This window comes from Felis catus, chromosome C2 (genome assembly GCF_018350175.1).
Source record: "Felis catus isolate Fca126 chromosome C2, F.catus_Fca126_mat1.0, whole genome shotgun sequence".
Classification (NCBI taxonomy): domain Eukaryota; kingdom Metazoa; phylum Chordata; class Mammalia; order Carnivora; family Felidae; genus Felis; species Felis catus.
This window is the reverse complement of record NC_058376.1, coordinates 96,633,869-96,658,918: the sequence shown is the minus strand read 5'-3', so window position 1 is coordinate 96,658,918 and position 25,050 is coordinate 96,633,869. Positions and strand designations below refer to the sequence as shown.

The 25,050-nt window shown below is 36.4% G+C and overlaps 1 protein-coding gene across 9 annotated transcripts in view; it reads right to left on the bottom strand.

Moving 5' to 3' along the window:
* Positions 1-390: 390 nt before the first annotated feature.
* The window catches only part of MECOM (MDS1 and EVI1 complex locus), a 561,175-nt gene continuing 536,515 nt past the window's right edge, over positions 391-25,050 (bottom strand). For 6 of the 9 annotated variants that reach the window (XM_019810458.2, XM_003991927.4, XM_045037299.1 and 3 more), the window contains 8 exons: positions 23,786-23,812; positions 17,720-17,886; positions 16,586-16,663; positions 12,661-12,830; positions 10,585-10,729; positions 6,861-7,097; positions 5,842-6,025; positions 391-1,968 (listed from right to left, as the gene is read on the bottom strand). In XM_019810458.2, the coding sequence (XP_019666017.2) occupies positions 1,834-1,968; positions 5,842-6,025; positions 6,861-7,097; positions 10,585-10,729; positions 12,661-12,830; positions 16,586-16,663; positions 17,720-17,886; positions 23,786-23,812 (1,143 nt within the window). In that variant the 3' untranslated portion in view covers positions 391-1,833. The remainder of the gene's footprint in view (positions 1,969-5,841; positions 6,026-6,860; positions 7,098-10,584; positions 10,730-12,660; positions 12,831-16,585; positions 16,664-17,719; positions 17,887-23,785; positions 23,813-25,050) is intronic. The other 3 variants (XM_019810459.2, XM_019810460.2, XM_023260417.2) reach the window with 1 other exon arrangement.

The following is a 25,050-nucleotide window of genomic DNA, read 5'->3' as shown; positions in this document are numbered from 1 at the left end:
ATTCTCTCTCTGCCCCTCCCCCACTGTGTGTGTGTGAGTGTGTGTGTGTGTGTGTGTCAAATAAAAATAAACTTAAAAAAATAAAAAAAAATAACAAAAATAAAATGGGTGCTATGGACATGTAGTAAAACCAGGACCATGTGGTGTAGCACATGAGCCCTGACTTTGCTCCACAAAGAGAAAATTCAGAAGAATGAGTCAGCGATATCCCAATTCATGGTGGGTCAAGGTCTATTCCTACATCATCTCGAAACAATACACACATGCTCTACACTCCATGTATCTACCAGGGCATCAAGTCCCCAGATATCTTATCTTTAAATCATTCGATCCCTAGAGAAACTACAATTGCACAAAGGAGGGAAAATATCACACAGTGGGAAAAATAACCATTTTTGTAAGTCTTTATTTTTTAGTTGCTCCTCCCATAGTAATGCACTGAAAGGCATAACAGTTTATATTGTACAAAGCATTTGAAGAAAGTACCTCAACTTGCCGATTATTTCAAAATGAGATTACAAACAAACAAACAAACAAAAAAAAAAAACAAATCTGGTTCTTCAATAAAGGGCAAAATAACTGAATACAGTCTGTTATTTACTTCTCTCTTTTAACATAAGGTCTGGAACACTTCATTTTACAAATAGGATTAACATGAACATAACATCGCACAAGCTTGCAGACGACCAGCATAAAATATGGGGTACAGTTTTTAATTAGAAGAATCATGCTTTCATGAAGAAATTATAATCATTTATACAATTGAATCGATTTCAGTATTACAAAAACTAAGTTGCATCTATTCGTATTTAGCTCATTAAGAAGGAAAACAAAACAACGTCAAAAAAGGAATGTTAAGAAAAGCCAAACACCATTTGGCACTCCCACACACAGGTAGAGTCACCTTGGTCCTTGAAATTCAGAAAGGGGTGTGCCTCAGACGTCAGAAAGTAGTGGCTGACTGGAACAGTGCTGTTGTAATCAACAAACAATAGTTTGCCAACAAATAAATACATGGTACACGCAACACACACAAAATTAAACATTAAAAAACAGTGACATGATTGTCTAAAATTAAGATGTTATTACAAGGATTTGGCAAACATTTTATTAGTGTAGTGGTACAGCGGTACTGGTGATGAACAGGTTACTTCACTGACTGAACCTTTATGAGCGCTGAACATCCATAGTTTACAATATACACATACCCTTTTTCCCTAGTTTTAAACAATGTACTGAAGAAGGCAAACGTTAATGGGGAACAAGTACTCCCTGTTATCAGTTTCTATAATTATCAAGTGTGCATTTTATCCAACTACTTCTGTCTTCAAAGGGTTAAATTACATAAAACTTTAACAAAGAAAAAAATTAAATCTGTCATTGAAAGCAACTGTTCCCAATCATGTGTCAGGTGATCTTGTACAAAAAAGAATTCAGTTTCTATGGAGTGTTCATTCGTGCCAATGCCGCCATCCCCACAGCCCTCACACCCACCCACAGCCCAGGGCAGGGCAGATGAAGACGCCTTCTGCCCAGCAAGTTGCTCATTCTCACTGAATCACGTTAAGTCGCATTGACCTTCCAGAAGTCAGCAGCTGCCTTTGCTGTGCAAAACAAAATATCGAGAATAAATAGTTTCTTTTTTTTCTTTCTTTCTTTTCCTTTCTTTTTCTTTCTTTCTTTTTTTAAGCATTCAGTTTAAGGTCACCAGACTTTAAATGAGTGACCCTTCAGGTTTCTAAGGCATTCTGCTCAGCAGTCTTTTAAATAGTCCTAGATGAAAGAGCCATGCTACTGTTGGACTTGGTCCCACTCTGGTCGACCTTGGTAATGTCATACGTGGCTTATGGACTGGATGGCACTGGATTCCGCAGCAGCCCTTGCCATACTGTGCCACACGTTGGAAGAACTGTGGGATGTAGAATGGAGGGACTCCTTGTCGGACAATGACAACATCATAGCATATGCCTGGGGTGAAGAGGAGAGACTTGGTAAGTGGCATTGGAAAACATCACTTTCAGTTTGAAGAATATTGCTGGTGAGTGTTAGCAGAAGAAGGGACCCAGAGTAGGAGCACCCCTCATGGTATGTTTGGAAAAGTGTGGGGCGTTTTGTTCCTGTAATGATGTGGTGTTACTGCTGGCCTTCAGTGCCCAGGGGCCACAAAAGTATCTGCTCTCCAGGATAAAAAAAGTGAATTATCCTGCCTAAAATGTCAACAACGCCTCCACTGAGAAACATGAGTCATCCCCCTGCCCAACCATAGATACGGTCATCCATCCACTCTTCATGCCCATGTTCAACGCGCCAAAAATATTGTGTGTCTATGACCGAAACCACAAATATGAGCAGGGCATAGACCTGCCTTGACAGCACTGGGGTCTAGTAGAAGACACGGTCCTACCAACTCCTGCATTTTATAACTGAGAGCACTGAGATGACATGACTCGCCCCAAGTCACTCAACTGGACCAGTCACTCAACTGAAGGAGGCATAACTACAATGGATTTCTGCCCAACTTTTAATCCAGTCCTTTGTCTGCTTTCCCTCCATGTTTGATATATTCAAAGCCGACACCCAAAGACCTTGAAAGCTAAGGTGGATCAAGCCAGCCCTACCACAACCTAAAACAAAACACAAGACCCAACAACATTCTAACCAACTGGTACTCCAGTGTCTACCGAGCATAAGGTGCATGGCGGTGTTCTGTGAAGAAGTGCTCTTTCTTCCTCATTATCATGTCAGTTCTAAATAACCGTTCAGAGAATCCCCCATTTGCTGCCAAGTAAAATATTCAAATGAAATGTTTGGTCTTGACTTGTGAGTGAACTTTTCACTGTTGATTTGCTATTGTTGGTCTCATCCATTGCTAAACTCACTTGTCAAAATGCTGCTGAAGTGGAATCATTAATGTCCTGCCAAAGACATTCCACTGTCTGTAAACAAAGACAAAATGCCTCTGTTGTTAAGCAGAATTTCATCTCTGAGAGTCATGCTGAGACATGTGGCCAGTCTGTGGTTTCTTCCGTAATCATGGCAATCAGTTAGAAAATCTGCCCTCATAGGCTGATTCTCATTTGCTGGGTCATTGCTCTAAATGTACACATTTGACTTCTATGTATGCAATTTGCCTTCTAGACCTCTACAAAATCTCAACAGATATATAAGGAATATTTCCTAAGCATCTACTCTGTGCCAGGCACTGTGCTAGGTCCTAGGGAATCAATGATAAAGAATATATAGTCCTTGTCCTTAGAAGTGTTTAAAATATGAGTGAAGTGAGCATTGAACTTTATTTTTATAATATACCCACTTTTAGAGATCAACATAGAGAATACTCTGAAATGGTTTTAACAAAACCCATTCTAATATTTGGAAAAATGAAAGGGAACATACAGAAAATTTTGGACTTCTGGCTTCTAACCTGCCTCTCTTCAAATAGCTGTATGACCTTGGGCAAGTTGCTTAGCCTTTCAAGGTCACTTTCTTCATATCAAATGGGGATAATAATAATAAAAACTTGCCTCCAGGGGCTGCGAAGGAATTACAAGCACTACAGAACATAGAGTGCCTGAAATAAATAGTACCTATTATTATGAAATTAATCTTTAGGATAGAGTTTTTCAAAGAGGATTCTATGCAGAATGCAGCCACTGTCATATTGGTCAACTCTCTTGGATTCAATCACTATCAAAATCACAGAGTAAATATATGTATGTTTTGAGTAAGTCATCTATCTCTATTCAGATTCTAGAAAATAATAAATATAGAATACTGTCTTCTATATAGAATATAGAATAAATATTGCCTTTTGGTAATCAAAGAAAATAAACATTTTCATGCACAAAGATCAGTGCCCTGCACATACCTGCTAGTTAATAACAACTGAATGAATGAATAAAAAGTTTCATGAAAGGGGCGCCTGGGTGGCGCAGTCGGTTAAGCGTCCGACTTCAGCCAGGTCACGATCTCGCGGTCCGGGAGTTCGAGCCCCGCGTCAGGCTCTGGGCTGATGGCTCAGAGCCTGGAGCCTGTTTCCGATTCTGTGTCTCCCTCTCTCTCTGCCCCTCCCCCATTCATGCTCTGTCTCTCTCTGTCCCAAAAATAAATAAACGTTGAAAAAAAAAAAAGTTTCATGAAATAATGTTAGTATGCAAAAGGGACTGACCCTTTTTAAACTGATATATATGACATGATCAAGTAATACAAAAAATATGAGTTAGGATTGCAAAACACTAGTATTTCTTGTGATGGTAAGTCTTAGTCCAATTGGGCAGGGACTTTATGTCAAAATGCTGGTACCAAAATATATCACCTCTTTTATCTCTAGATTCTCTGACCCTTCTGTTTTCAACCATTTCTGACTATTTCAGGAATTTTTAGGTATTGTGTCTTACAATTATACGTATTTTAGGTGGAATAATTAAAAGAAATTTAAAAACAGAAAAGAAAGCCTGGATCCCCCAGTATCTCTCTGATCAATTAGGAAGGAAGAATGGGATATCAAGTGTTTAAAAAAAATGCTAGCTACCTCTAATGGTTATCTGTAGGTAAAAATTAGATGTCTACTATGGCTGGTTTACTTCTAATGTTATAAATGAAAAAATATTTTTTTATCTCCACTTAATCATAAAGCAGGAAGAGATCTTAGATACCTCCTCGATTCACCCACTTTCCAATGAGGAAGTGGTACCTGCAGTCATGAAATGATGTTCTCAAGTTCACATAGCCAGCAACTCCAGTGCTGAGGTGAGGTGTTTTCATTTCCAACTCAAAAAGAACATGGTATCTTAGATTTTTGCCGAATTGACTAATATTTAAAAATTTATATCATCCCACAAGCACAGTGCTTTTCCCAACCTTAGTTGAGATATGACCACATTTGCTGCTAAGACCAGTCCAAACATCTCAGCTAAATAGGAAATCATTTCCAAATGTACAAGCCAATAGGGTCACATGGTTTGACACGTCAGGTTTTGATACCTCCAAAATGGGCTCGAGATCAGTTAGGCCAAAATAACCAACAAATGTGGTAGGAACAGGAAATTTCTTTTCTTTCTTTCTTTCTTTCTTTCTTTCTCTTTCTTTCTTTCTTTCTTTCTTTCTTTCTTTCTTTCTTTCTTTCTTTCTTTCTTTCTTTCCTTTTTAATTGACCTAAATGAAATGAACAACCTGGTTGAGTGTGGATGTCAGGCAGAAAATACTGACTTCCTTTATTTTGTGATTAAATAATGAAGGCTATTTTAATTGGTATTTATGCATCCTTAAATGGATTTATTTTAGTTACCACAGTCCTGATTCACTCAATAAAAATTAATAGGCTTTATTTCCAAATCTGCCAGTAAGTTGCTGCAGACTTTTGGCAACTCATTTCATCTCTGATCCTTAGTCTACTCTTAAATGCTATAATTAGATAACTTGTTAATTAACTACACATAGTAATGGACCAAAAAAAAATTGAAGGCAGGATTCACTTTCCAGAAGTCTGAAAATATAATTAGGTTGACAAAAACTACAGATTCAAGCCAATTAGAAAACAATTCTGAGGTAATATATAAACAGGTGCAAACATTATGAACTATCTATACAGAAGTAAGGGAACTGCCAAGTAAAAGAAAAATCACCACAGGACAAGATTTGTCACCGAAGTCTCTGTGTAGAGTGCAGCCATGTTAATTGGTTAACCATTTTGGATTTGGTCATTGAGGCAAGATGTGAACATTTTGAGTAAAGCCTCTGAACCTGTTCAGATTCTAGAATATTGCAAAGAGAGAAACTAGCTGCCTTTTGGCATCAAAGGCACAATGTCACCATGATGCTGTACTACACGAAAATATGTACCTGTGACTTGGACTTTCTGTGTAACGGCTGTTTAAGTTCCTCCGGCACATGGGAAGCACTAAAAGAAGACAGCTCAGCTTCAGTATATTGATTATCTTCCATTTTCCTCATTTTGAGGCTATCTGTGAAGTGCCTTATATGATCTAGAGCAGAAAGTCCAGTTTTATATTCTTCCTCTTTATACCTAAAATGAACCAATGGGAAAGCACAGAGGGTTTTTTTTTTCTGTTTCCGTTTGTTATCCAACCAAATCACTTTTCATCTGAATCTATACAGCTGTCAAACTTCATATTATATTTGCAGTATAAAGAAGCATGCATCCGTTATCAAGTTCTTCAAAGTGTTTACAAATATTGTACCTTAAAAACATATTTGTTTCAAGATTTTTCATAACTAAAGCACGTGTGTATAAGAGGTAAAGAGTTAAAGTCAATGATGTGAAATCAGCAGTGCAGTGGAGACACAATTTATAGGCTTATAATTTCCACTTAAAATAAAGCCAGTTATGACAATATTTAGTCAGCTCCCACTACCCAGACGAAAATATAATATTCCTAAAAATTTAACTATTCGGTTAATTTTTTTTTCCATTTAAAAACCTACCTGTATAGAACACATATATATCAAATTAGGTGAAATTTATCTCAATAATAGTTGACTTATAACACACCGGATTTTTGAATGAATTAGATAATGTTGATATCTCCATTTTACTTGGTGTTTTACAGGTAGGGTCTAAATAAATGACTGGGTACTCGTTTAATTTTCATTTATACATCTATCTCAGGTTAGAGTTTCCCAAACAGCAATGTATTTGTAGTCTTGTGGATTATGTTGATGGCCACCTTATTTTCATCTAATCAAAATGAATACAACAAACATGCCTTGTTAACTCAGCTTTGCTCTTATGATTCATTACTCATAAACTGCTAGCACCTGAAATGTTGTCCTCATGGAAAAACAAAGCGGAAGGAATTGCTGCCATATATGCATCTGCTCTTGCTTATTTACTAACTCACCTCACTGGAGACGTTTTGCAACTCATCTCCAGGGCACTGGCTTCTTCATACTCATCCTCAGGATTTCCTTCATGTAAATTGCTTGTCACGGGTTCTTTTCCTGTTTTTCCAGTAATATCATTGTCTTCGTCCTCCTCATCTAACAAAACCTCGTCTTCTACTTCTTCGTCATCCAGTAAATCTGAATTTTGACTGGTCACCAAAGCTTTCTCATCCTTAAAATGACTGCCGTTCATTCTTTCAAAAGCATAAAAAAAAAGCAACGGGTCCAATTATTGGTTTCCTTTTTAAATGCGCAGCTAGCTTTCTTATCATGTCTTCCTAACTGTTTAGATTTCCAACACTTCCACAAGAAATTTTTATTGTTTATGCTTTATGGCAACCATGGGAAAATAATGTAATTCGCAAATGAGAAAATGAAGAAAAAAATAATTGGGTGATTATTCAGAGGATAAAGGAGCTTGTGGCAGAGCTGGAAAAACAATCTCAGATTCTTATTTCTTATCAGAGTGTTCCTGATAAATGATATGGTTATATATAATATAAAAAGCATACCAATGTTTGTTCTACAAAATGTCATCTAATTACCATAGAAGTGCCCACCAATTAAAATAATAGGTTTCTGGAAAATTCAGATCCCTGCAAAATAATGACCAATGCTTCAACATACATGCCTAAAATGAATCTAAGGGTTCAAAGAAAATGCTAAGATAGCTGCCAGGAACCAACCGGTATTTGTTATTTCTAGGTGATATTTGTGGTACATGCCACTTAGACATCCTGCTCAAACTTGGAAATGATTGAGAGCTCACTTATTTGTACTGTTTTCAAATTATCCTTGAAGGGCTGAATGTAAAAAGTTCCTTGTTTCCCAGAAGAACTTTGGGGTAGGAAATTATCTAAAAATGTAATTATGCAAATATCTTTTGAAGCTTACTTAGTATGCATGTCTAATATGATACGAAAGAATAATATTATCTTTTAAAAGTCATTTGTAATACTTTAGTTTGTGGTTGCAAGGACTGTATTATGTGATTCAAAAGTTTAATTATAAAAAAGAGTTTAATTACATAGAAGTCCCAGTTGAATACATTTGAGAGCGTTTATAAAACGAAGACAAACTTCTCAGGCTTTAAAATAAACATGAAGAATGTAAAAATTGAATTTAAGTTTCACTGTAATATTTACAAGGCAAAATTAGGGGTGCCTGGACTGAGTCAGTTAAGCAACGGACTTTGGCTCAGGTCATGATCTCAGGGTTTGTGAGTTCGAGCCCTGCGTTGGGCTCTGTGCTGACAGTTCAGAGACTGGAGCCTGCTTCAGATTCCATGTCTCCCCCTCTCTCTGCCCTTCCCCCACTCACGCTCTGTCTCTTTCTTTCAAAAATAAATAAACATTAAAAAAAATAAAATATAAATAAAAGTCAAACTTAACTTGGTTTCAAATTGATTACAAATGCTTTGAACTACAGAATATCTCTTCCTAACCTCCTCTTTTTAAAGATATACGACCAGGGAAGTTAAAACACTTCCCCAAATTCAGAAAGTTTGTTGAAATTTAAGTTATTGCTACAGAAATGTATGATTTTCACACTTAATGGAACGATTTTTCAGATCATGGGAGATTAGGTATCAGCAATGTATCCATCACATTCCCACGTAACAAAAAGGAGTATAATTTAATATTTAGATTTTCCAGGGTAAATAAATAAACAAAACAATGTTGGGTGTGACAGATATACATAGTAAAAATCTTAAAAACAGTCATATTACCATTGTTAACCTTTATATACAGCCAATCTCTTAACCTCTTTTATCAAAGAATGATGAAAACATGTTTTGCACAGACATAAATTATTAGTTTCCAGACATACTGCCAACTTGCTTGCTTGAATGGATTGAAACTGTTATTTTTTAAAAATGAAAGAAAAAGTAAAAGAACCAAAGAATGCATGGATGAAAACCAAAAGTAACAAAGCCAACATGATTAAAAAAAACTATTTGTTAATTATGCTTTCAAATGTGGCAATTTATGGGGGATAAATGATTCATCAAAAGTAGCCCCGATAGGAGTGGAGGGGGGTTAAATGACTCAATCTTCTTACTTCTGTGCTGTTTGGACATGTTGAAACCAGATGTCGCAGCTCTGTGCAGGCTCACACGTTTCCAAGTAAGGGCTAGAAAGTCTGAAAAGGCATCTCAGAACCCAAATGGTGGTTTCTGTTCAACATTTCTTTTTGTATCGTGTATATTTCATTATCAAAATGTAATTTGGTAACTCTCTTACCTACTTGTTCTTACTACTTTGTATTTCTGATCATCTGCCTCCTCTCCCTCCTTCCCTCCTCTCTCTCTCATACTCTCTGTCTCTCTTTTACACACACACAGACACACACACACACACACAAATGGGCAAGCAGAGGGAAAGATATGTCCAACTGCACAAAGTCATAGCTCTTATCAGACTTCTTAGAAGCTGGGAAGGGTCATGTAATAGATCTTCTCTCCTTTTTCCATACACATGCTTTATACAAGTTGAAGAACAGAATTGGTCATATAATTTTGTTATCTTGGGAAATGATGTTTGTTTGAAGCTTACCTTAATGTAAAAACTACCTAAAATAATTATTTGACTCTTCACATCATCAAAAAATAGAGGACACAAACAATAATACTTCTTTGATGAAAAGTAATAGAACTTCATTAACTAATTCCATGTGACGTTAAAATTGACTATGTAACATCCTAATCTAATAGGCTACTGGATAGTTATGTTCAGAAAAATCTAGCTCTCAATATCAGATACTTAATTATAACTTACAGAAGAGAAAAATTAAATCCTGGAGTTTTGGTAAAATAATGTTTCATTAATATCACATAAAATGTAAACACTAGATAAATGTTAATTCTTATTATCAGCAGCATTAAAAATTTTCTTTTTGAATTAAGCCATACACGCTTGACATTGATGATAACAAGAGGTAGCCAGGGCACCAGGTCACTGAAAACAAGGATGATCACACCCAGTGAAACAAACATACTGAAATTAAATGAATATTCATTCATCTGAGGGCATACAGGTACTGAGAGAATCTTATCAAGAAGTCTCAACTTATTTCTATGTAAAAGCTATTTACATTATATTCAATGGGTATTTTATATATAGATATGTACATATATATATACACACACAAATGTATATACAGATATATATATTACACATACTGATAGATACATATACATATATACATACTGATAGATATACTCACATATTATCTGTAATATACATATGATATATAATAGTAACCACTACTGAATCAACTGAATCCCTGTGGTGGCCTTCCCTTCTGCTTGGCAAGTTTTGATAAAATATTCTAATTAGTTATCAAGAGAAGCAGGGCAGAATAGTGGTAAAAGCATGGGCTCTGGAACCAGAGAGCCCAGGCTGAGTCCCAGTTATTAATTACTTATGTGGCCTCTGGCAAGTTATCTAACCTTCAATATCTTCATTCCTTCACTGATAAAATTCCATAGTAATGGTTGCTACCTCATTGGGTTATCATGATAATTAAATTCATACATGGAAAGTGCTTAAAAGAGCATTTAGTATTTAACCTGCACTAAATAAATGCCAGCCATCAGTGGTGCTCACCAAAGTGAGCACAGCAAATCTATTTGGAACGTATTGATTTTATAGAGTTTAAAAAGGAAAAACCCCGCTTTACCTCTCCTCTGTGTTCCTGGGAGACTGGCTGCTGTGGTTGCTGTTCCCAATGAAATTGCGAATTTCTGTGAAGTAAGCATCTTCTTTGTCATCAAGAATCGCGCCTGTACTTTCCAGTTCGGAATGAGGCGACGATGTGGCCGTACCTGAGGGGAGAGAGCCTTTTGTCAAAAAGACTATTATCAACATGGCAACTTATTTTGAACCTTGTTCCTTCTTCATCTGATCAGTGTTTCCTAAAACAGGTTCTTTTGAATATTAATAATGGTAACATTAGGAGGCCAAAGTCTTCCCCAGTTACCACATACATGCCCATGACAGTCCCCTGGAGAATATTTTGAACCACTGAAATCATGAGGTACAGTCTCCCAAAGGTGCTTCTCCCACAGTTTCCTCTCATTCCCACCGTGACATGAGAACATTGACATTCATATTATGAGGAAACAGGATGAGGCAAATTATAAAGAGGCCTTAAATAGATTCTGCCCGAAGAAACTGTATACTCAGTCCTGGTTGCAATCAATATGTATTTATTGCTCCTGTGTTAAAGTACGTTACCAAAGAAAGACTGAAAACATGCTAAAAACTCTATATTCTGATTTAGTGGATGAAGCAGTGAGTAAAACTTGACACGCCAGCCCAGAGACTGAGGTGATACAGCATTAAGGGGACAATAAGGGATCTGCTGTATGTAGGATGATCTTCAGCTTCCTTACCTATAAAATTAGAATCACAATACCTTAACAAAGGATGGTTGTAAGGTTTTTATCAACTTACACATTTATAAACACCTTATATGTGGTCCAATTTCTACCAACATTTGCTTCATGCTGTTTAGCTTTCGCACAAGATATCTACAACCTAGTAGTTCACCATAATAGTCTACACATTCACGATAAGAGGTGAGACCATCTCTCAGTTGAATAAAGTTAGAATCTGGGCCCACAAATAAATATTGAACTTGGACATGTTACATTTTTAACGCATTTAGTTATTTTCTAAAATACTTTTGATTAGAAAATTATGGGAGTATTCTGGAAGGGTGCATGTGGTTGGAAAGTGCCACCAGTTTTCTACACTGAATTAGACTTTTGTCTCTAAAATCCAGTATCTTTAGACCACAATCATTTGACTTTTGGCTGGGAGGAAAGCACACAGCATATAGTTCTATGTAGTAGCCACCAAATATCGTAAGCAATGTGCCTGTACCGGGAAGGAAGGATTAATCATAAAACAATTTTCTTAGGTAAAGATTACTACTTTGAACAACTTCAGCTTCTTTCTGTTTTTAAAATCTTTTCTTCTGAACCCCATGCTTGCTCCTTTCCTTGCCCCAAGTAATTTTCCTGATTCTCTAGAAACTATCATTTTCCCTGCTAACTATGTGCTGGTAAGTCTGAGTTAAGGGAAGGCTAATTTTTTGATACTTTTAACTTAATTCTACATCAGAATTTGTAACCCAAACTGCACACCACTATCATTTGCTATGGGTTACTCTGATCATGTTAACAATCTTTTACCATTAATCCCTACAAAGTTACTCTAGGGATATTCTCTGAACTGTAGAACTCCTACAAAAGCAGCCACTGTTTCTCAGTTAATACTCAGAGCATGGTATTCTGGGATGCCACTTTGGAAATCCTGCCATGCCTGGAGTCTGCATTCTGTACAACAGGTGGAAAACTGCTCCCTGCAATTTAGGAAATCTTGATTCATTCATCTCCTATGAGATTGGGTCATGGTTCTCTTTGTTTGCAATTAACAATTGAGACGAATCCAGAATAAAAAACCAATCCAAATAAGACCCCAAGTTATAGATTATTCAACAATCACATCATTCACATCATTCTATAATCTCAAGGGAAACATGTTGCAAATTTTAGGATCTGGTTCGGGTGTCAAAGTGGAAGGAGAGAAGAAAGATCACAATTATATCTCTTTTTTTAAAGAATATATATATATTAAAGAATTATATCTCTTTTTTTAAAGAATAGTGGACATACAATATTATTCACAATTATCTTTTAAAATGAGGAAATTAAGCCATCCTCTCCTCATAACACAATTGATTACCTACCCGACATGTTCCCATTCTCATGTTTCTTTAGGTGTCTGTCTAAGTTGGTTTGTTGACCAAAACACCTATCACATAAGTGACACTTAAAGGGCTTCTCCTTATTGTGGATGTTACGAACATGCCTTTGCAAGTTGGAAGAGATGCTAAATGATCTGTCACAGTATTTGCATCTGAAAAATAAACACAGAGAAAATATGCACAACTAAATCAAAAGGTATTTCTCAAGACTAGAAAGCCAGATATCCAAAGTTATCACCCATAAAACATTTTAGAGGAAAGGCAAGGCAAGAATCCTATTCACAGAGTCAAGATTTCAATTCCCATAGATTTTGATTCCTTTAAAGATTTTCATGGCTTTATGAAAAAACCATAAAATAATAATAAAATCTTGGTGATTTGATTGCTCCAAAATGGATTAGAGTCATCAGTTTTCATATTTTAGATAAACCTCATGAAATTAAGGACATTAAGAAACAGTAGCATTATTTTATCTTCTGCTTAGAACAATACAAATAAATCCTTCCTAAACAAACATGAAACAATTCACATAGTCTTCAAATAAAATACAAAAAGCATTCTTAAATTCAAAATTGAAGTCTGATTAAATAGTTTCTTAGTAAATTCACTTTTTAAATGGATAATCCTAACGGAATTTCCATTATATTCTCAAAAAGAGCAGCAACCCTTCCAAAGTTTTAAAACTGAGGCAACGTGAATAGCTTGTTCTGATACTAAAGACACTGATTTTCATAATCTGCAGCAATGACAAACCCACAGAGCCTTTACTCTAATAGACTTCAGTCCGTTAAAAAAAGAAAATAAGAGTGGCACTAAATTCTCCTTTTGGAATAAAACAAAGGTCTTCATTAATCTCCCTTCTTCCTATTGCCCCCAGTTTTCCATTTCTATTTTTCTGAAAGAGTTTGTGGCATTTCTGAACCAGGTCAGTTTTCCAAGAAAGCACTTATTATTAGTTGGCTAATTGTTTTTGCCTTCCATGGGATTAAAAAAAAAATCATAAATTATTTTGAAGTTCTCTTTTAATCTAAATAAAAATGCAATGCCTCCCCCTCCCCACCCTCAACCCCCTAGCTCTTATGGATAAAGAAGAAAAGAGGCAATTTATGGGGTATTCTCCTTTGGCATTTTAAAGTAAATATTGCATGATTTGTTTGTGTGGGGTTTTGTGGGTGTGTGTGTTGCTTGGGGGAAAAAATTAGCTTTCTCCAGATGACTTCTAAGTGAAAATTTCTAACTTAGCAGCCAGAAAATCTTTAACTTATTCTTCCATATGCGAAGGGCCCTTGTCCTCCCACTTCTAAATGTAGACTCAGTGGTTCGAGTGCTCTACATCAGAAATCACCCCATTCCACTCGAAGTGTTTGGGTTTCCTCGGCTGTCTCTACGTGATGCCAGAAGTCTAGTCAGTTCAGTGAGGAAAATAAATCTGTTAAACTAGTTACTTTGGCATAGTATCAATAAACCAGCTCAACGACTGATTTAATTTTCCCCCTTAAACGCCCTGGCATGATGAGGTTCCCCAACTTTCTTCACTTACAATATTAATTTAAAAGTGTGTGAAACCCCACATTCAGTGTAGTTATAATATTTTAGCCTCTGCTTTTGAATATATATATATATATATATATATATATATATATATATATGAGTCATGGGCTTCTCTGTAATAACTCTGTTGACTCCCAAAGCCCACTACAATGAGAATAATGATACAATAAGCACATCTGTGTTGTACCAAACAGAATAACCTAGAAAACACTGCTAGAGAAAACTTATACTCCCATCAAATGCTCTAAAATTTTTTCACTCAAAACATTTTCTTCATACATCATGAGTTGGCCAGATTTTGTCTTTGACATGCTTCCAACTTTCTGCTCGTATGCAAAGGGGCTTTTCCAAATCTAATACACATCACCCACTCTAATATAAATAAAATCAGCCAATAAGAAAATTTTACACAGTAATCATCTGTTACTTTGTATTTTTCCTCTGCTAACGTCCTAGCCAAAGGTTTGAGTGCTCCTGAATAAAAAATCATTCCATTCTGCTCCAATAAATTAGTAGGTGGTTAAGAGTCTAAGTTTCAAAAATTCCTAAAATGAATACATAACGCAGTCATGAACAATACACAATTCAGAATTTGGATGTAAACATGGGGATCATGGGAGCCTTTGAGATCATGGTGCAAGCTAAAAACTCTGACATGGGAGCTCCATGACTGGGTTTTAATTCTGGATCTTTTAGTACCAGACTTTACGGAAGGCAGTTAACATCTATGCATCTGCATTTCTTCCCTTGTGGAACAGAGGAGCTACATAAGTAGTTGCTTATGATCTCCAGCTATGCAAAAATTCTGGCTTGTTTTCTTTTAAATATACATACAATAATAGCACCATTTATGGGGAATAAAACCAGTAATTCAGGTACAAAGAAAGAGTGAAATGAGCATGACCATAACAAAATGTAAGTGTTGAAATCTTTCTTCCACTTAAGCAGAATTCCTGGAGCCTGAAAAATTTTCTCAAAAAGGGAAATCACCTACCACCTGCCATTTTTCTATCTCTCTGAAACTTTTTAAGTCCATTCTATCACATATAAATTAGAAATATCATATAAAGGCCACTGTATCACATATAAAGTAGAAATATGACCTGCCAATAGTAATTTTTAAAACATGTAAGAAAGCAAAGAATTTAAGAAAACACTTTATTTTCTGAATTTAAGTCTCTCTAGTTTTCTCTTAAAATTTCAATCCTCTCCACATTAGCATTCACTGGCCTGATCCTTTGCTTATTCTTATATGTAAAAAAGTCTTTGGGGGCCTGAGTGGCTCAGTCGGTTACGCATCTGACTTCAGCTCAGGTCGTGATCTCACAGTTCATGCATTTGAGCCCTGCATCAGGCTCTGTACGGACAGCTCGGAGCCTGGAGCTTGCTTCAGATTCTGTGTCTCCCTCTCTCTCTGCCCTCCCCAACTGATATGCTCTCTCTCTCTCTCAAAAATGAATAAACATTAAAAAAAATTTTTTTAATCTTTGAAACCTGAGAAATTATTTATTTTAATGTGAAAAGTGAGCATGCAGACAAAAATAATTTCACACATATGCAATGCATAAGAATTTCAAAGCAGAATCAAATTACATATGACTTAAGATAAATAACATTTATCCTTTAACAAATATTCATGAGCATCTAACACTAGGCGCAAAGCATTGCACATAAAACAAGTAGATTATATCGTAAAAAGGAAGATGATGTTGATGATTTTAATTCTTTGGTAAATAATAATATTATAATTAGACACATGTCCCATGTGTCAGATCACTGATCTTGACATTCAGCAGAATAAGCTAAGAGGTAGTTTAGAAATTACCTCTTCCTACAATATATTCTATTTGATCTTTTCTACTCCTAGTTCCACATCTTCTTCTTCCTCTCCAGGTTTAAAGTTTATTCCTTAAACCTCGTAATGGGACCTGGGGACACTGACTTAACTGTACTGGGGAAACAAAGTTATACGTGGCTTGTCAACTCAGAGCAGAGATTTAAGGCTTGAAAAGGGAGGCTGCAGTGTTATGATTACTGTCAGTTAATACAGCACTAACTATTGAGAAGAGAGCACTAAAATAAATTTTTAAATAATTTTTAAAATGGCTAACATTTCTAAAATGCTTATTCTGTCCTAGTTACTGCTACACCTTTTAAACTGAGATGTCGGAAGCCTTGATTTAAAACATTAGGACTCTTCCAATTTTTATCCTAACCACTCGCCAATTCTTCTTTGACTCAAAACTAAAAGGGCATACATTCAGGCATGCAAAAAAGTAGCCTCCAATTAGAGGGATGAATCCACTCTAACTGCTATAATATTTACGAAGATATTTAGTAAAGATCATTGTCAAACCTGTAAGGCTGCTCTCCTGTGTGGGTTCTCAGGTGCCGTGTTAAGTTCGCAGACCTTGGAAAAATCTTGCCACAGTATCTGTTATGAAACGTGTTTATAAGAGAAAGTCAGCACAATCGACTTTATTTCACTCAAGCTGCATAGAAGCCAGATGCGTATTCCTGATTTAATTAATCTTGCATGGGAATCACATGTCTTTGGTATTTAAAATTTGCAACAAAGCCATTCTACAGATATAAATAACTCCACAAATAAAAGCTGCATTATGAGATCTGGTTGAATTTGCTCATGCATAAGCAAGCAGTTTATGAAAATAGACTTTAGTTTTGATGACCCCCATACGCCTCTTTTATTAACTCTGTATCTTTATAGTCACAAAACTGAACCAGACAAGGGGATAAAAAAATGACAAGAGTCTGTGATTCTGGGTTGATGTAAACAGATTTCAAATGTTTCAACTCATTTTATATGTTAGCCACAGTGACAACTCTGTACATTGAGTGGTATCAGATCAGACAAGATTCTAAGACCTCATCCATCAAGGTATGTTCCTATAAAAGCTTTTCTGGAAAGAAAGTGACACATTTTCCAAAGAGCAGATAAATTGATATGCCTGAGTCAGATGTCACAAATTTCTGAAGGCAATTCAGAAATTATATGCACAATTTATTAAAGAAAAAACAAGCTTTACTGTAATAGTGATGGGTAACAAGAAACTTATTAACTAGCTTTCTTCACTTATCGACCTTATTCGTCCTTTGTTAATGGCCTTATTCTTCAATGCCATGACAATTAATAAATGTATGCTTGAAGACAGTAGTATTATACGTTTGCATGAAAATAATTAACTATGAAAGAAAATTCATAAATATCAAAGTGAAACAAGTATTTGGACTGTTTCCAACCTCATTTATCACACCCAAATGGCCTGTGTTAAAATTCTCATTTAATAATAATTTTTTTAAACCACCACTTTTATATCTCCCTAAATAAAGAGTACTTTGAAGTACTTGAGATCTATCATGGTCACTCTTAATCATCCAGTCACGAATAATTTCCCAAACAAATGGCGGGGTCTTTTGAAATCAGAGGGGAGACGTTTGGAAAGTCAGCCACAATTGTCTTAGCAGTTACCTGCAGGTGTAGCGTTCTTTTCCTTTCCGCAGGAGGTTCTCTGGCAGGGCATTGGGAGGCGCTCTGAAATTGAACATGGAGGGAACTGACTGCAGAAGTTCACTGGCCTCTGGTTTCAGGGCACTGAAGTTCTCGAGCTTCTCTGCCATGTTTTCAATAGCTGACATCTGCAAGGCAAGAGCATAAGACCATGAAGGACTCGTCTGACATCTTTTCTTCTGTAATCATCTCTAGCAAATCAAGAAATCATTAATAAAAGGGAGGCATCAAATCTGCTGAAGGCAGTAGACTGTAGAAAAAGGTTGTAGTGGCCCAATATTAGACAAACAACAAGAGGACTCGTGGATTTAGGAAATAACTAAGGTAGAATCATGCTTATACAATGCTCGGTGAACTTTTTCATAAGACCATGGTTAGGCCACTTTATGACCATTTGATATACAATTGAGCAATGAAACACATGAGCAATAATAAAGCCAAATTAGATGTTTATTACGTTAAGAGACAGCATTAGTATTGTGTTATGGATATCAACAGTAAAGTGGAAATTATAGGGAAAGGTCCTGCACGCCTTGCCTAGGTAATAAAAACCATAGGAAGCATGGCATTCCATGAAGAGAATTCACAGCATGGAAAACATCAAGTGTTCCAAAGTTACAGTTTAAGCCAGAAGGGTGTACTGCAGAAAAAAAAAAAAGAAATGTGTAAGAGGTGTTTTGCTTATGACTATGTTAACTTAATATCTGGATATACCAGATTTTTAAGTGTGATCATATACAAAGAATTTTGACGAAATACTAATTTGTTCTGGATTAAGATCAAGTTGAAATGACAGTTCATGATAGATCATGTCGTATAACTTGGCATGGGCATTAATAAGGGGAGTAGTTAGCGTAACCTCACTCTTAGAGAAATAATCTTGAAGAACTACCCTGCCTAATTCTTCCCCTCAAGCATCTTAACTTCTTTGCCTTATAATCCTCAAGTTTTTGTCCACTTGCATATGTATTTGACAGTCACAATCAGAGGGTGGCATTTACTTTGATCCTTACTGTCCTTAGTTAGAAGGACTCGCCCCTTTCCTTCAACTCTCCCCAAATGTTAAGTTTCCTTAGGGCTCATATTTTATTTGGAAGCTGCTTACTACTGAATTTTTAAGTAGAAAAGCAAACTCTCAGGCCATCCTGTTAAATCAACTCACCCATTATTTATTTGGTTCTCAGGCACTATGCCACCAGAGAGCTTGGAAAGCTGTTAAAAAGGTGTTTGCACTCTATATGCACTCTGTGTGTTTCTCAAAGAGCTGGGGTGTTAGACCAGGAGACTCCACACAAGGATAAAAATGGCAACAACCGCACATTCCAACAACTGTTCAATCCGAGAGGATGATTCTTTCCCTGATGAAATGGCAGGACACAACTGAAGGCCTAATTTATGAGCTCAGGTTCGAAAGAAAAGGTATCACTTCCTACTCAAAAGGAAAATTAACAAAATATGTATTCCATGGCTGGGCAGCTGGATGGAATACCACTGGCTCCTTACGGAGAAGCAACCTCTTAACAGAATGGCCTGACCATGATGCTCTTCTTACAAAGAATATAGTGCACGCCTGATTCTTCAAATGACTATTCATGTTGTAGTTAGCTCTCTTTTTTCCCTTTATCCTGGAGTCTGCCCTCTCATTTCATGCCCGGACTCCTAATGCTAGCTACAAATTGCAACGTACAGGGTACCACTGCCAATTTGCCAAATGTCTTTCATCAAACATGGTGCAAAAAATCTCAGAGGAAAGTCAAGATACATTTACTTGTCAGACGACAAATGTGAACGCGTTGGGAGGCGGTAGGGGCTATAAGCTCAGGGGTTTGATTCATAATCACTCAGCTGCTAAAACATTCTCCACAGATGCAAGTGGACAGCACATTTGTCACTATGAAGGATTTTGACACATACTGATCACAGGGCAGAGATATGGAATTGATGCCGCTGCTCAGAGAGGTTGGCGGAAATTCTGTCCCTACAGAATACGGTCATTATCCTCCTCCAGCCAGGGCATTAGCATTTTTGTCTTGCGTGGGGTTTTCCTTCTTAAAAATCAATCCAGAAATATTTTATGACACTATTTTATTTTCATTTATTCCTTCTAATTGTGTCTTGCAGAGAATCATTTGGATATTCCACCCTCCACGGAATAAACTGTCTGAGTGAAAAATGACCTCTGGCCTTCAAGCTGATTAGCAGAAACAAGCAAGGGTAAGGGTCATGATCGCATATATTTATTGGGAAGAATAGCAAGTGCATGGGTGATGATTATTAATGTTTTATTTATGTACATTTAATATTGGAGTAAAGTTTCATTATCTAGTGGTTTTAAATCATTCGAGTGTCCACCCCGCTGACACTGAGATTCCTGTGGCGATGTATCTTCTAGAAACACTTTTCCTTTTATATGGAAAATAGTTTACTCACGACTATTATTCTCGGCTTTCATCTATAGCACATATAAACTACAAGCCCTTCAACTTATTTAAGAGCAATTGGCTGTTGAGAAATGTGTCTTGCTTTAGTAGCAGCAAATATCTCTTTTTGAAGAAAGATCATTGCGATTACATTACTTCAAACTATTTCAATTCGGGGAAACTATCAAGAAACAAGAAAATACACTGTGGGCTTGATGACTAAACACTGGCATTCTTAAAGATAATAAGAAAAAGAATAGGGGTGACCCGAACGCTTCTCTTGAAAAGCCACCCCCACCTTTGGCTTCTGGTGTCAAATGAAAAGAAGATTGAACTGGAGTGGAGAAAAGGGAGAGAAGGAAGATCGAAAGTCAACTGAGGGTACTTATTGACACCACACACACACACACACACACACACACGCCACTTTCTGTCCAGCTAGCAAACACTCCCACTAAAAGCCACCATGAATCCTCCCTTTCATCTTCATGAGATTTGCTCTTACTGCACTTGACCTCAGTTGAAAAGAAGGCGTTTCCCCAATAGGACAGATAGAAGTGACTGAGATATCTGCCAGTTGGGTAGTTTAGCAATTCTGTGACCAACATCAGTCTGCCTATATCTTGGATGAAGGTGCTGGATTAAGATGAGCTTCCTCTAGGGGCGTCTGGGTGGCTCAGTCAGTTAAGCGGCCGGCTTCGGCTCAGGTCATGATCTCACAGTTCGTGAGTTCAAGCCCAGCGTCGGGCTCTGTGCTGACAGGTCAGAGCCTGGAGCCTGCTTCAGATTCTGTGTCCCCCCTCTCTCTCTGCACCTCCCCTGCTAGTGCTCTGTCTCTCTCTGTCTCTTAAAAATAAACATTAAGGGGCGCCTGGGTGGCGCAGTCGGTTAAGCGTCCGACTTCAGCCAGGTCACGATCTCGCGGTCCGTGAGTTCGAGCCCCGCGTCGGGCTCTGGGCTGATGGCTCAGAGCCTGGAGCCCGTTTCCGATTCTGTGTCTCCCTCTCTCTCTGCCCCTCCCCGTTCATGCTCTGTCTCTCTCTGTCCCAAAAATAAATAAACGTTGAAAAAAAAAATTTTAAAAATAAACATTAAAAAACAAAAGTAAAAAAAAAAAAGATGAGCTTCATCTAGTGTACAGGTCAAAACTCTAACTTTTTCACTCTGTAAGCTGACTCATGTGATGCTCCTCCTGAAATAACATGCATTTTACAAGAGAAGTAATATGTTTTGACATTCATTTGAAAGTCTGGTTTGGTATTTTAGAAGTGAAGGTGAATTGGGATAAATGGAACAGAATCGCGCTACATTTATATTTCAATTATGAACAATCCAACGAAGAGGGCAATGTGTACTACTATAAAAAAGAAATTTGCTGAGAATGGGGAAAATAAAGGAAGAAAAGTTAGATCATATATTTTAGAAATGCATTTCCCTGTGTCCTATTAATGTCATACGCTAATCTCTGATCAGTAAATGACAGGGCTTTTTTTTCCTATGGAACAGTAATTTTTATTTATATATACAATAGTTGTTGATGGTATCTGCAGCCAGATGTCTGGAAAAGGAAGTCATTGCACCCCCTTTCAGTCCCCAAGAGACTATTAACTTTATATTGACGCAAACTAATATTTAGACACAATTCCCTAGATCCTACCAAAAAATGTAGTTATCTCTCTAGTCAAATAAAGTTAGTATTTTTAAAAACATTTCAGCAGGCAAGATATCATCAACTGGGTCCTAAGCACTTAGCCTAACATTTATTATCTGGCAGCCAACAATTGATGACATAAAGAAGTTTCTCATTAAAACCATTAAAGTGACAACCTGATGATATGAAATGATATGTCCAATGGCACCATGAATTATGTGACTTAATGTTTTACAAATTAGATTACACATGTCTTTATCATAAAACAACTAACTTTTCATAAATAACTTATGATGGGAAAGTTTGTAGATTTGGGAGTTTTCTATATTTATTCCCTTGATAATCTTAAGAAATCTCAAAATTGTGGCCATTTGGGGGAAATGTTAAGTATTCACATTTTACAATTATCTCACTCCACGTATCACATTCAGCAGTCATGATTATGAAACCCCTTAGAATTTGTTTACCACTCAGAATGATATACTGTAATATTTTAGTAGTTCGCACTAATATCTATGTTTTATAATAAGACTATAAATCATGGCTCTGAAAACCCTATGATTCAGGGAATGGATGTGTTTCCAAAGCACTGAAATGGCAGTTGCTACCATTGCATCACCAGGAAAGGGGGTCTAACTTAAAATCTGGATTGGCTTTGTATAATTGGTAGAACCATTGGGCGTGCTATGTAGGAGATAGCATATGACAAATAAAGCAGCCAATGACATAGATATTGTCAAGTAATATGCCACCTTATAAAGGATGAGGACCCTGAGGCATGATACTCAGGATGGATCTCTGCCAGGAAAGGCAGAAGAGAAACACTGGAAATACAGGTCATGGTCATCAAAGCCCAAGCCCATCAACTGCACAACTTTGTCTAAGGAAGTCTTAGTCTCTCTCTCTCTACCCCTGCCTCCTTCCCTGTTCCTCTTTCTCTCTTCTTTTTAAATAAATGAACTTTTGAAATAAATGGACTTAATTCCTGTCTATCAAAATGAGAAAAATCACAACTCACCCCATATTCCACAGAAGAAATAAAATGGAGGAATTTCTGGTAAAGAAAATCTAATGTCAGAGAAAATAGGCAAGTGCTAAAGTGTTCCAACTTGAACTGATACATTTCTATATGGTGACCAAAAAAATTGACCCATATTCCAGGACTTTACTCATATCTCAGAATCAGAATAATTTTGAGTAAAGAAGAGAATGAAGGTGTAGAATTACATATGATTAGAAGAAATTCTGTAATATGTGTTATTTATATGTATTTCCATTGACCCAAGGTTTATTTGGGAGTGAAAAGTAAACAAGCAGTATTCTTTGCATTTTGGACAAAAAAGAAAGCTAATACCTAGCATCACTACCTGACAACTGACTGTATCTGGAAATAGAAACAAATTTGAGGAAGTGAGACCCAAGGCTAAAAGATCCATTTCCTAGTTAGACATGGATTTCTAAACATTTAGTCTTATTATTCCAAATAACCAGAACCAAGTTCTGCCCTGGGATATACGGATGTGGATTCCAATGTCAGCTTGTGTCTACATGTAGGTTCAGGTTTTAACCTTTTGAAGGCTTTATCAAAAGCATCTTTAACATGCTGATATAGGCTCCCCCAAATAATGGTTGTTTCCACTTAGTGACCCATTTCGAAGGCTCTTTTAACAACATGCTCCCAAGTGCCGAGAAGGAGTTCTACATCAAGGTATAATTACATGGAATGGGTCACATTTATAAAATAAACTTCTTTCTGTAAACAATTTCTAGCACACTAAATGCCCAATTAAAACGGAAGGTATTTTGCAGCTTGACAAAGCGGGAAAACTATCCGCTGAAGCCATATCATTTAATGGAAAGTGGCTCAGAATCCTTTATCATCTGTACAGCACTTTATAAGTTGTTTTCCTTTTAATGCTACATTATTTGAGTCAAAAATATAAGTAGGAAACTTACCCAAGTTCTCTGATCAGGCAGTTGGAACTGGGAGCAAAATTGAAACAAAAACAAAAAATTACTTCTGTATCAGTATCTTTATTGCAATCTATCCTTTGAGAAATTAACATTTATACGGACTTTGTAATTTTTGCTTATCATGTAACTGTACCTTGAGTAAAGGCTTTGGAAATGAAACTTAAATGTTTTTATAACACTGCTGGATTTCCTCTATTTACCTAAATTAAATTTTAGAATCAAGGTTATAAACCAGACTGTTCTTTCTTCCAAGAAAGCCAAACACTACCTACTACCACCAAATCTTAAATAGCAAAGTAGATACTTCCTTATTTGTTTTTACTCACTGTAAAACAAGACTCCTAAACCTTAATAAATAAAACTTAAGCAATTTCCTGAAAAATAATCTAGTCTCTTGCATTTTTATAATGTTAATAAGAAAGAAAATAAGATATTTACTCGAATGTGAATTATTAAGTAACAACAAGGTAATGTGCTGGGAAATGCACTACGTGACTTTTACAAGCATGGGGCTCAGACTATTAGCAGTCAGAACACATAAGGATATTAATTAAAAGTTACCTATGTCAATTTATGACAAGAATCACTTGGGAAAACTTCAGTGAGCCGGGAGCTCTTCCAGGAAACACAAACGTTATATCCTTAAAGTTATCATTTTGCTTGGGTAAAGGAGCTATATCTTGCTTTTATAAGTTATGGTGTCTTTAATAAGGAAGATACATAGTTTTTTAAGGGTAAAAGATTTATTGCAGAGGGAATCTAACAATAAGAAACACTTTGTCAAAAGCAAAATAGAAGAAGAAGGGCAAAAGACTTAAGTAATTTTCACATCAATATATAAAAGATAACTTGGAAAAAGACTAACTTTTTCCCAGTTCTATGGGATACAGTAACAGGGTAGTCAGACACTTTAAAAAGAAGAGAATAAAAATGAAGGCATAAAGGACAGAAACAGAGTTTCTGTTGCAGATATACACAAAGCCAAACATCTGGAAATAAAATGTATTAATAACCAAAAATATATTTAAAATATAGGCAAATCAAGGAATAGCCAGTTTTACAGTAACACAATTACCAAATGATTTCTATGGCAATTTGAAAAAGCTAGCAATGTAAATGCCAAGGACCCAAAACACAAAGTAGCCAATGAAATGGACTTTCCAGAGATCGCACAATAATCCCATCCCCTCCATCTCACCTACTTGTGGCTGTCATTCTTTTTCAAAATTATAATCTAGACTAAGACT